The sequence below is a fragment of the Coregonus clupeaformis genome, chromosome 11, assembly GCF_020615455.1.
Source record: "Coregonus clupeaformis isolate EN_2021a chromosome 11, ASM2061545v1, whole genome shotgun sequence".
In the NCBI taxonomy this organism is placed as follows: domain Eukaryota; kingdom Metazoa; phylum Chordata; class Actinopteri; order Salmoniformes; family Salmonidae; genus Coregonus; species Coregonus clupeaformis.
The window spans coordinates 23,651,840-23,664,708 of NC_059202.1; the positions used below are offsets into that span (position 1 = coordinate 23,651,840).

General features: G+C 41.0%; 1 protein-coding gene across 2 annotated transcripts in view; it reads right to left on the bottom strand.

The window, feature by feature from the left end:
• LOC121576546 (guanylate kinase-like) overlaps positions 1 to 11,514 on the bottom strand; it is a 40,492-nt gene extending 28,978 nt beyond the window's left edge. For both annotated transcript variants that reach the window (XM_041889777.2, XM_041889775.2), the window contains exons 1-5: positions 11,420 to 11,514; positions 6,615 to 6,730; positions 5,817 to 5,858; positions 5,554 to 5,650; positions 462 to 600 (exon numbers count right to left, since the gene is read on the bottom strand). In XM_041889777.2, coding sequence (XP_041745711.2) covers positions 462 to 600; positions 5,554 to 5,650; positions 5,817 to 5,858; positions 6,615 to 6,726 — 390 coding nt within the window. In that variant the 5' untranslated portion in view covers positions 6,727 to 6,730; positions 11,420 to 11,514. The remainder of the gene's footprint in view (positions 1 to 461; positions 601 to 5,553; positions 5,651 to 5,816; positions 5,859 to 6,614; positions 6,731 to 11,419) is intronic.
• Between the last annotated feature and the right edge of the window lie 1,355 nt (positions 11,515 to 12,869).

The following is a 12,869-nucleotide window of genomic DNA, read 5'->3' on the forward strand; positions in this document are numbered from 1 at the left end:
TTTGTAACATATTGTACGTTATGCAAATTCGTAACATATAATACGAATTGTAATTTGTAACATATCATACGTAATGGGTGATGGACATCCACAAATTAATATATACCATACAAAACGTAACATATCATACCAAATGGTGTGTCTCGGATTTACGCACAGAATAATACGAAATGCTCTGAGACCAGGTCGGGATGACATGTCTAAGGATTATTATCATATAGAGACAATAATAGGGGTCCAAGCTCAAAACCTTAAGAAACGCCAAAATACATAGTAGAACTCTCTGCGTTGTATGATTGTTGACTTGTTACAGAGTTTACAGCCGCAGAGCCACGATAGTCTGTATTCCATTGCGACATATATATTTGCACCTCAATAAGAGTATATCAAATGAGGTTCGTAAATGTTTCCTGATGGGCCATGTGGACTATGGCAGCTCTGAAATCTGAATTGGGCTTTACCAGGATCTCAATAGAGGGGGGCTGGATAGAAACATAGATGGGGTCCAGATCAGTCTCCTTGATATTCCTCACTCCCTGGATCTCCACATCTAGGATGCAGATGAGGCCCTTGGCCCTCACCTCATCTACAGAAGACTTGCTGTGTAGAAAATAGACAACATAAGTTATGTTCATTCATTGTTTCACGATTCCATTGAACAGCACAAGAACATAATGCACCTTTCCACTTAGATATGTACAATAGGCTTATAACAGGGGATGGGGGGTGACACATTACACCAGTGACTATTCCTCACATGCTAAAGTATGGCTAGGGTAAGAGAATAGTAACATTAATCCAAACACCAAAAGCTAATATCAGGGTCCAGTGGTTCTCCATTAGTGTCAAGACTTATCCTCAGCAGGGGAGGGAGGGACATATTAAGCATGACACTGCAGGTGCTGAGCTCTGTGTGCTATCCAGTGCTATCATGATATGTACACTGCATAGGGAACACTAAAATAACACATCCTAGATCTGAATGAATGAAATAATCTTATTAAATACTTTTTTCTTTACATAGTTGAATGTGCTGAAAACAAAATCACACAAAAATTATCAATGGAAATCAAATGTATCAACCCATGGAGGTCTGGATTTGGAGTCACACTCAAAATTAAAATGGAAAACCACACTACAGGCTGATCCTACTTTGAAGTAATGTCCTTAAAACAAGACAAAATTAGGCTCAGTAGTGTGTGTGGCCTCCACGTGCCTGTATGACCTCCCTACAACGCCTGGGCATGCTCCTGATGAGGTGGCGGATGGTCTCCTGAGGGATCTCCTCCCAGACCTGGACTAAAGCAGCCGCCAACTCCTGGACAGTCTGTGGTGCAACGTGGCGTTGGTGGATGGAGCGAGACATGATGTCCCAGATGTGCTCAATTGGATTCAGGTCTGGGGAACGGGCGGGCCAGTCCATAGCATCAATGCCTTCCTCTTGCAGGAACTGCTGACACACTCCAGCCACATGAGGTCTAGCATTGTCTTGCATTAGGAGGAACCCAGGGCCAACCGTATCAGCATATGGTCTCACAAGGGGTCTGAGGATCTCATCTCGGTACCTAATGGCAGTCAGGCTACCTCTGGCGAGCACATGGAGGGCTGTGCGGTCCCCCAAAGAAATGCCACCCCACACCATGACTGACCCACCGCCAAACCGGTCATGCTGGAGGATGTTGCAGGCAACAGAACGTTCTCCACGGCGTCTCCAGACACTGTCACGTCTGTCACATGTGCTCAGTGTGAACCTGCTTTCATCTGTGAAGAGCACAGGGCGCCAGTGGCGAATTTGCCAATGTTGGTGTTCTCTGGCAAATGCCAAACGTCCTGCACGGTGTTGGGCTGTAAGCACAACCCCCACCTGTGGACGTTGGGCCCTCATAGAGTCTGTTTCTGACCATTTGAGCAGACACATGCACATTTGCGGCCTGCTGGAGGTCATTTTGCAGGGCTCTGGCAGTGCTCCTCCTGCTCCTCCTTGCACAAAGGCGGGGGTAGCGGTCCTGCTGCTGGGTTGTTGCCCTCCTACGGCCTCCTCCACGTCTCCTGATGTACTGGCCTGTCTCCTGGAAGCGCCTCCATGCTCTGGACACTATGCTGACAGACACAGCAAACCTTCTTGCCACAGCTCGCATTGATGTGCCATCCTGAATGAGCTGCACTACCTGAGCCACTTGTGTGGGTTGTAGACTCCGTCTCATGCTACCACTAGAGTGAAAGCACCGCCACCATTCAAAAGTGACCAAAACATCAGCCAGGAAGCATAGGAACTGAGAAGTGGTCTGTGGTCACCACCTGCAGAACCACTCCTTTATTGGGGGTGTCTTGCTAATTGCCTATAATTTCCACCTGTTGTCTATTCAATTTGCACAACAGCATGTGAAATGTATTGTCAATCAGTGTTGCTTCCTAAGTGGACAGTTTGATTTCACAGAAGTGTGATTGACTTGGAGTTACATTGTGTTGTTTAAGTGTTCCCTTTATTTTTTTGAGCAGTGTATAATGGAGGAAAAAGCTCATTCTGTCCCCGGCCTGTCTCTTTGCTAATCCAGGTATCACATTGGACCAGACCTCAAAACCTCTTAAGGATCGGACCCTTTTTTTCAATTTTCGCCTAAAATGACATACCCAAATCTAACTGCCTGTAGCTCAGGACCTGAAGCAAAGATATGCATATTCCTGATACCATTTGAAAGGAAACACTTTGAAGTTTGTGGAAATGTGAAATTAATGTAGGAGAATAAAACACATTAGATCTGGTAAAAGATAATACAAACAAAAAAACATGCGTTTTCAAAAATAAAATGTCCCATCATCTTTGAAATGCAAGAGAAAGGCCCCAATATAATTTTGCAGTTTAGGCGCAATTTAGATTTTGGCCATGAGATGGCAGCAGAGAGTCTGCAAAGTTTCAGATTGATCCAGTGAAGCATTGCAATACTGTACTATTTTGTATCAAGTCTGCCCAAATGTGCCGAATTGGTTAATTGATACCTTTTCAAGTACATAACTACAGAGAACATACAAAAATGATATTGTAATACAAAATGTACAGTTGAAGTCGGAAGTTTACATACACTTAGGTTGGAGTCATTAAAACTCATTTTTCAACCACTCCACCAATTTCTTGTTAACAAACTATAGTTTTGGCAAGTCGGTTAGGACATCTACTTTGTGCATGACACAAGTAATTTTTCCAACAATTGTTTACAGACATATTATTTCATGTATAATTCACTGTATCACAATTCCAGTGGGTCAGAAGTTTACATACACTAAGTTGACGGTGCCTTTAAACAGCTTGGAAAATTCCAGAAAATTATGTCATGGCATAGGAAGCTTCTGAAAGGTTAATTGACATAATTGGAGTCAATTGAAGGTGTACCTGTGGATGTATTTCAAGGCCTACCTTCAAACTCAGTGCCTCTTTGCTAGACATCATGGGAAAATCAAAAGAAATCAGCCAAGACCTCAGAAGAAAAATTTTAGACCTCCACAAGTCTGGTTCATCCTTGGGAGCATTTTCCAAATGCCGGAAGGTACCACGTTCATCTGTACAAACAATAGCACGCAAGTATAAATACCATGGGACCACGCAACCGTCATACCGCTCAGGAAGGAGTCGCGTTCTGTCTCCTAGAGATTAACGTACTTTGGTGCGAAAAGTGCAAATCAATCCCAGAACAACAGCAAAGGACCTTGTGAAGATACTGGAGGAAACAGGTACAAAAGTATCTATATCCACAGTAAAACAAGTCCTATATCGACATAACCTGAAAGGCTGCTCAGCAAGGAAGAAGCCACTGCTCCAAAACCGCCACTACGGTTTGCAACTGCACATGGGGACAAAGATCATATTTTTTGGAGAAATGTCCTCTGGTCTGATGAAACAAACATAGAACGGTTTGCCCATAATGACCATCGTTATGTTTGGAGGAAAAAGGGGGTGCTTGCAAGCCGAAGAACACCATCCCAACTGTGAAGCACGGGGGTGGCAGCATCATGCTGTGGGGGTGCTTTACTGCAGGAGGGACTGGTGCACTTCACAAAATAGATGGCATAATGAGGAAGGAAAATGATGTGGATATATTGAAGCAACATCTCAAGACATAAGTCAGGAAGTTAAAGCTTGGTCGCAAATGGGTCTTCCAAATGGACAATGACCCCAAGCAAACTTCCAAAGTTGTACCAAAATGGCTTTAGGACAACAAAGTCAAGGTATTGGAGTGGCCATCACAAAGCCCTGAACTCAATCCTATAGAAAATGTGTGGGCAGAACTGAAAAAGTGTGTGCGAGCATGGAGGCCTACAAACCTGACTCAGTTACACCAGCTCTGTCAGGAGGAATGGGCCAAAATTCACTCAAATTATTGTGGGAAGCTTGTGGAAGGCTACCCAAAATGTTTGACCCAAGTTAAACAATTTAAAGGCAATGCTACCAAATGCTAATTGAGTGTATGTAAACATCTGACCCACTGGGAATGTGATGAAATAAATAAAAACTGAAATAAATCATTCTCTCTACTATTATTCTGACATTTCACATTCTTAAAATAAGGTGGTGATCCTAAATGACCTAAGACAGGGAATTTTTACCAGGATTAAATGTCAGGAATTGTGAATATGAGTTTAAATGTATTTGGCTAAGGTGTATGTAAACTTCCGACTTCACCTGTAAGTTTACACACTCCCAGGAATGTCATACATGATGGATCATTAGCTTATACACTAACTTTCACACATCTAGATGGCCGGGCGGGGTGGGTGTGGAGCCAGAGACAGCAGGGGTTCAAACTGTAGAACCCAGTTCCTACATTCAAATATAAAAATGGATTTTATCAAACAAAACTGTGCTACATTTTATCTCTGGGATCCTTAGGATGACAAATCAGAGGAAGATGATTGAATGTAAGTACATTATTTACCTTCAGAGGTGAATGTATCAAACCAGTTGCCGTGATAAGTTTTTTGTTGTTGTGCACTCTCCTCAAACAATAGCATGGTATTTTTTCACTGTAATAGCTACTGTAAATTGGACAGTGCAGTTAGATTAACAAGGATTTAAGCTTTCTGCCCATATAAGTCATGTCTATGTCCTGGAAAGTTTGCTGTTACTTACAACAGTCATGCTAATCACATTAGCGCACGTTAGCTCAACCGTCCCGTATACGGGACACCGATCCCATAGAGGTTAAAGATATCTTCACAAAGCCATGACAGGAGAATACCCTACTGGATTCTAGTCACCAGTGGAACAAGTACTGTTCTTGTTCATTTTGATGTATCAATATCACCGGTAGGGAGAACTTAAAACCCAATCAGATAGCATACTGTTCCAAAACTCCAGTAATGTTCCCAAAATGATCAGGTTTTCCATAAATCCCAGTTGGAGAATACCTGTATTTCCTGATTGTTCCCTCCTGATTCCAGGAATCCTCCATCTGGGATTTCTAGAAAGCCTGAGAATTTTGGGGAAGTCACCACCAGAACTTTGCAACCTTAAATGTAAGATATTTTGGTGTCAACAGAATGTATCAACATGTACTCTACCTTGTTCCATACAGGTTGCCGGAAAACTCAGCATTCTCAATGTATTTCCCATCATCAATATCCTCCTGCATAGCCTCCCTGTTTGAGAAGTGGTAATCTTCAAATGGACAGGAGAAGAGAATAATCAATTCATTGTCAATCAGGCTTGAACCCAGAATTTAAGTTACAAAACCAGCTTGATTCAAATTCAGGAGAGTGTCACTGATATCCTTCTGGGTTTACTGACATGATCTGTGTTTATGAGTCAGAGAATGTTACTGTACCTTTGCCATCTACCTCTCCTGGACGTGGACTCCTTGTTGTATCTGTAAGGACACATTCAGTGAACATCAACATCCATCATCAACATCCATCATCAACATCCATCATCAACATCCATCAACAACCTCCATCATCAACAACCTCCATCATCATCAACATCCATCATCAACATCCATCATCAACATCCATCATCAACCTCCATCATCAACATCCATCATCAACCTCCATCATCAACCTCCATCATCAACCTCCATCATCAACATCCATCATCAACATCTATCATCAACATCCATCAACAACATCCATCATCAACATCCATCATCAACATCCATCATCAACATCCATCATCAACATCCATCAACAACATCCATCATCAAAATCCATCATCGACATCCATCAACACTATCCATCATCAACCTCCATCATCAACATCCATCATCAACACCCAATCATACGGAAGGCTATCAACAACCTGAACCTCTGAATTATGTGCAATCAAAGACATGCCATGCAACCCTAAAGGTATGCTGGTTCTTCTATGTTTGGTGGTCTTCATTGAAGCCAACAAGAAAAGGAATGGAAATAGAGGACATCCTTGTCTCGTACCAGTCAGCGCAACCATAACTAGTTATAATTGCACTTGGATATGGACTGGATACAGAGCTATCCCACATCAAAATCCTTTGACAAACTTGGCCTAGAGTTAGATAAGGCTGAGAGTACCGATAGATAGGGCTTAATGCTGTCCCACTTCCTCCCAGACAGGATATTAGGGTAGGAGCCAAGAAACACAAACGTACGTGACACGCTGAAGCCGAAGACTCCATCATAATCCCTCAGCAGCATCTTCATAAGAGTGCTCTTCCCTGCCCCTGAGGGGCCGCTCAGAACAACCGGCCTGGGTCCTGACATAACACTGGCGGAGAGGGAGAGAGGAAGTATAATGAATGATCCAGTGAAAACCCTTTCATACAGTGACATAGTGTTCATTTAGCTAACCCTTTCATACAGTGACATAGTGTTCATTTAGCTAACCCTTTCATACTATGACATAGTGTTCATTTAGCTAACCCTTTCATACTACGACATAGTGTTCAGTTAGCTAACCCTTTCATACTATGACATAGTGTTCAGTTAGCTAACCCTTTCATACTATGACATAGTGTCATTTAGCTAACCCTTTCATACTATGACATAGTGTTCAGTTAGCTAACCCTTTCATACTATGACATAGTGTCATTTAGCTAACCCTTTCATACTATGACATAGTGTTCAGTTAGCTAACCCTTTCATACTATGACATAGTGTCATTTAGCTAACCCTTTCATACTATGACATAGTGTTCATTTAGCTAACCCTTTCATACTATGACATAGTGTTCAGTTAGCTAACCCTTTCATACTATGACATAGTGTTCAGTTAGCTAACCCTTTCATACTATGACATAGTGTCATTTAGCTAACCCTTTCATACTATGACATAGTGTCATTTAGCTAACCCTTTCATACTATGACATAGTGTTCAGTTAGCTAACCCTTTCATACTATGACATAGTGTTCATTTAGCTAACCCTTTCATACTATGACATAGTGTTCATTTAGCTAACCCTTTCATACTATGACATAGTGTCATTTAGCTAACCCTTTCATACTATGACATAGTGTTCAGTTAGCTAACCCTTTCATACTATGACATAGTGTTCATTTAGCTAACCCTTTCATACTATGACATAGTGTTCATTTAGCTAACCCTTTCATACTATGACATAGTGTTCAGTTAGCTAACCCTTTCATACAGTGACATAGTGTTCAGTTAGCTAACCCTTTCATACAGTGACATAGTGTTCATTTAGCTAACCCTTTCATACTATGACATAGTGTTCAGTTAGCTAACCCTTTCATACAGTGACATAGTGTTCAGTTAGCTAACCCTTTCATACAGTGACATAGTGTTCAGTTAGCTAACCCTTTCATACAGTGACATAGTGTTCATTTAGCTAACCCTTTCATAATGTGACTTTGTGTTCATTTAGCTAAACATTTGATACACGCTTTGGGGTAATTTGGGCATTAAAATAAAACATGCTAACTTTTGGACAGAAATGTACAGAAAAAAACATTACTGTCTCTCTATGTCCAGAGAGTACTTATAGGGTAACCAATATGTTATTTTGTAATTTGGGTCAACAATGCCTTTACAGCTTTTTACGTATGTATGTCTTTCCACTACTGATTTCTGAGAAAGCTACAGTATGTCCTACATACTTATACGTAAACAGTGCAGTTTTAGTTTTGACCTCTACATGGACCTTGTGCTTTTGTCTTAGTGGATTACCTAGGAGATCTGTATGCGCTGTACCAGTGCACTCAGTCCACTCATTAACTCTGATGCCTTGAGGTCAAAGTGTCAGTCTGACTTCTGTCGAAGTCTGTACACGTTTGTGTGACAATAGCAACCATCTATGTAGAGTAGTGAAGACTGGTGTGTGTAGCCTTTCACTCTTCAGTAGCCTACCACTGTCTAGCCTGACCATACCACAACCAGGTACAGATATACCAAACAAAAGGGAATCAAGCACTATCAGGTCTTCTTCTGTAACCTTCAAAATAACCCTCTCTTGCCCAGATTAAGTCTGGCTAACTCCACTCTCAGGAGCCAATCTGCTTGGAGGCTAACCAGCTAGCGAGCCTATGACTGAGCAGCTCTTCCTCTGGCACCAGGCTCAGACGCCAGCGCTAATCCACTGATCCAGGGAATAATCTACTCTGATTTAATGGCTACGGCATGATGATAGATGGGGGGACAGCCATGTGACTGCACATCAGGACCACACACATCGAGAGTGTCAAGGGGTTAAAGGGTTAAACACAAAACCCACAGAAACATGAAGAGAAATTCCAGCAAATAGCCCTGACTGTTTAATCTAGCAGGAGGTCATAATCAGTACTATAATTTAGCTCATGCATGTGCTGCCATTCCAGTAACACTCTGTCAGCACTATGGGAATTATGTAATTCTTCCATGAAACCAACATTGTGGTCACAGAAAATTCTCCACAGATTTCGGAAAATCTGTGTTTTGTTTTTTTGCCCCTAATTTGTGGCACAATCAGATGTGTTGGTGCCACTCAGGCAGTTAAAATTATTATTGAGGACCTCTATGTAGTTGAACGTGATTGCTTTTATTAAATATGTTTATTTTGTGTGCTGAATTATATTGATTAATACACATATATGTGTATGTTGTTTTATTATTCTGGTTTTATTGTAATGTATACAGGGCTTTCTTGTAAAATAGATGTTTAATGTCATTGTGACTCCCTGTTTAAATAAAGGTTCAATAAAATAAAATTAATCACTATAGCAAAAGCCCAACTCAACATTATGCAAATGTATTGGAATGCACTTTGATTAAGCAGGTTGGATGATAGGACTTTGTAAGAAGGATTAGGAATAGATTTCACGGTCCAGTACAGACAGGTAGCATGCTCGCCTTTTAATTAAGTAAATCCGGGTCAATGAGGACGATTAATAGGAAGTGGTCCAAATGGAACACCCGGCACAGAGCTGCGACTTTACCGTATATCTGCGTCAACACCATATATATGCCTGCAGAAAGTCATATTGGTGGGTCTATTGTGACCCAGATATAAACCATGTTGAAATAGGCGAATTTCAAGTCAATCAGTAGTGGCAAAACATCCAAGGTCAGAGGTTGATCGCTCTTCATCCTGTTGCTGAAATGATGTTGTTGCTGACGGTAGAGTCAATGGCTAATCAGCCAGTCTGGCCTATTTCTGGTCCTGGTTGACTCTCTATATCAATGTGGTCCTGAACATTCAATGATGTTGCATGGGTATAGCACACTAGACTGTCAAACTGATTTACTTATTTAATTGGAGGGGATACCAGAATCCACTCTAAAAGATCCATAGACCCTTGAAACATTACAACCCAGATTCCTGTCTGCTGACCTTAGTTGGGGTTTTTGGTGAAAAGTGCTATGGGATTATTGGCCATAATTTAATAATTAAGTAAAGGGTCTATTGCCTACCCCTTAAGAGGCCTCAACTTCACAAAGACAACAAAACTGTTACTGCATTTAGGTACCTGATATTATACCAAATCATTGTATAACCTTTGTCAATATTTAGGTAGCATCTTACTAACGCACAAAACGTATATCTCCAAGCACAGCAACAAAAGAAGGACAGCACCATAACGTAAAAACTCTTTACACCAAATAATAATAATAATAACTGCACCTGTTTCTGACTCCCAAACGTCTATATGGAGTCTATAAACACTAGTAGTGTAAGTCATTTCCGGTTTAAATTGATTACTGAAGAAAGAACTCTTGATGTACTCTAGTTCTGTCCCTGCTACCCTGCACTCTTAGAAAGAAAAGGTGTCGTCTAGAACCTGGCTGTCCCCATAGGAGAACCCATTTGAATAACTGTTTTTGGTTGCAGATAGAACCCTTTTAGTTCCAGGTAGAACCCTTTTCTACAGAAGGTTCTACATGGAACCCAAAAGGGTTCTAGCTGGAACCAAAAAGGGTTCACCTATGGGGACAACCGAAAAACCCTTTTGGAAACCTTTTTTTCGAAGAGTGTACCTGTCCTACAGTATATTAGCTATGCCTGTCCTACAGTATAGTAGCTGTGCCTGTCCTACAGTATATTAGCTATGCCTGTCCTACAGTATATTAGCTATGCCTGTCCTACTGTATATTAGCTATGCCTGTCCTACAGTATATTAGCTATGCCTGTCCTACTGTATATTAGCTATGCCTGTCCTAAAGTATATTAGCTATGCCTGTCCTACAGTATATTAGCTGTGCCTGTCCTACAGCATATTAGCTATGCCTGTCCTACAGTATATTAGCTACGGCTGTCCTACAGTATATTAGCTGTGCCTGTCCTACAGTATATTAGCTATGACTGTCCCTACTGTATATTAGCTATGCCTGTCCTACAGTATATTAGCTATGCCTGTCCTACAGTATATTAGCTATGCCTGTCCTACAGTATATTAGCTATGCCTGTCCTACAGTATATTAGCTATGCCTATCCTACAGTATATTAGCTATGCCTGTCCTAAAGTACATTAGCTATGGCAGTCCTACAGTTTATTAGCTATGCCTGTCCTACAGTATATTAGCTATGCCTGTCCTACAGTATATTAGCTATGCCTGTCCTACAGCATATTAGCTATGCCTGTCCTACAGTATATTAGCTGTGCCTGTCCTACAGTATATTAGCTATGCCTGTCCCTACTGTATATTAGCTATGTCTGTCCTACAGTACATTAGCTATGCCTGTCCTAAAGTACATTAGCTATGCCTGTCCTACAGTATATTAGCTATGCCTGTCCTACAGTATATTAGCTATGCCTGTCCTAAAGTATATTAGCTATGCCTGTCCTACAGCATATTAGCTATTCCTGTCCTACAGTATATTAGCTATGCCTGTCCTAAAGTATATTAGCTATGCCTGTCCTAAAGTATATTAGCTATGCCTGTCCTACAGTATATTAGCTGTGCCTGTCCTACAGTATATTAGCTATGTCTTTCCTACATCGTTAAAGTTGTATATTTGTCTTACCTTCTCTCAGTGGCAGTGTTGTGTGGCTGTAGAAGAGATTTCTCAGAGTGATTGGGATGGAGGAGAGAGCATGTACGGGTGTGTAAGGTGAGTGTGTGAGAAGTGTGTCTAGGTGTGTGTGTGTGTGTGTGTGTGTGTGTGTGTGTGTGTGTGTGTGTGTGTGTGTGTGTGTGTGTGTGTGTGTGTGTGTGTGTGTGTGTGTGTGTGTGTGTGACGTGTGGCTAGGTGTGTGTTCGTCACACTGATTGACAGAGACAGCTTACTGCCAGCATCAATTACCACCTCCTCCCATCAGCTCATCGGCCATTCGCACACCGGCATGCTGGCCTTGTTTATCTGTACAATCCAAACAGGTAGCGGCTTAATTACTTCAGGTCATCATGACTGGCTCCGTTGGCTCTATCTTCCCCACGATTAAGGCCTCGCAGCTCTGTCAGAACAGTGTAGCAGTACCTCTCTTAATCCATTGGTTGACCAATGTATTACTGGTCAAGAAAGTTGTCCTCCTCAGCGCTTCGCTACCAAACACTGTTTAATGATAAACCTTAATGAAGGAGGAAATGTGATTAAGGGTAACAAAAGGCAGCCCATCATCTACTTTACATACCACAGCCACACTCAGAGGTATAGACCATGTTTTTTAAAACTTTTAAAAACTTTTTTAGCAGGTTGGTCAGCTTTAATATTGCAGATAGATTGTGGCTTCTATCAATGTAATTGTCTGCATAATTTCCGATCCCCATTTAGTTTTTGGGTAAATATACGTATTATTTTAAAAATATTTTCCTTCTTTATTAATTTCCCCTAAACCTACCACCCCTCCCCTAATTGGAGTAAACGAATTAAATATATTTTCCTTCTTTATTATTTTCCCCTAATCCTACCACCCCTTCCCTAATTGGAGTAAACTAATGGACAACAATACTTAGGCTTCCACTTCCATTTTATACATACTACATACATTTCACAGACAGTATATTTTCCATTAGTTATCTTTTGTTTGTTTTTAGTCCCAGCCTTCAGCAACCCTCAACCCCTCCCATCTATCTCTGAAGACCCACCAATTTTGATTTCTAGCTGCCATATATATTTCCACTGTGCTGTGATGTTTCACAAAAGTTCTGAACCTTTCTATTCTTATAGTTTCTACATATTGTAAATTAAAGATAAACACCTTTGCTAAGAGTGTTATTATATTATTGATCGATTGACTATGACTTTTCAAATCACCCAAGAGTGCTATTTGCAAAGTCAGCTCCAAGTAAACAATGCAATTTTTCAGCTATTGCTGAACCTGCGACCAAAACAAAGTTACATATGGGCAGTAATAAAGGGAAATATATATATTTTAAAGGATATGTAAATATATGTACAGTGGGGAGAACAAGTATTTGATACACTGCCGATTTTGCAGGTTTTCCTACTTACAAAGCATGTAGAGGTCTGTAAT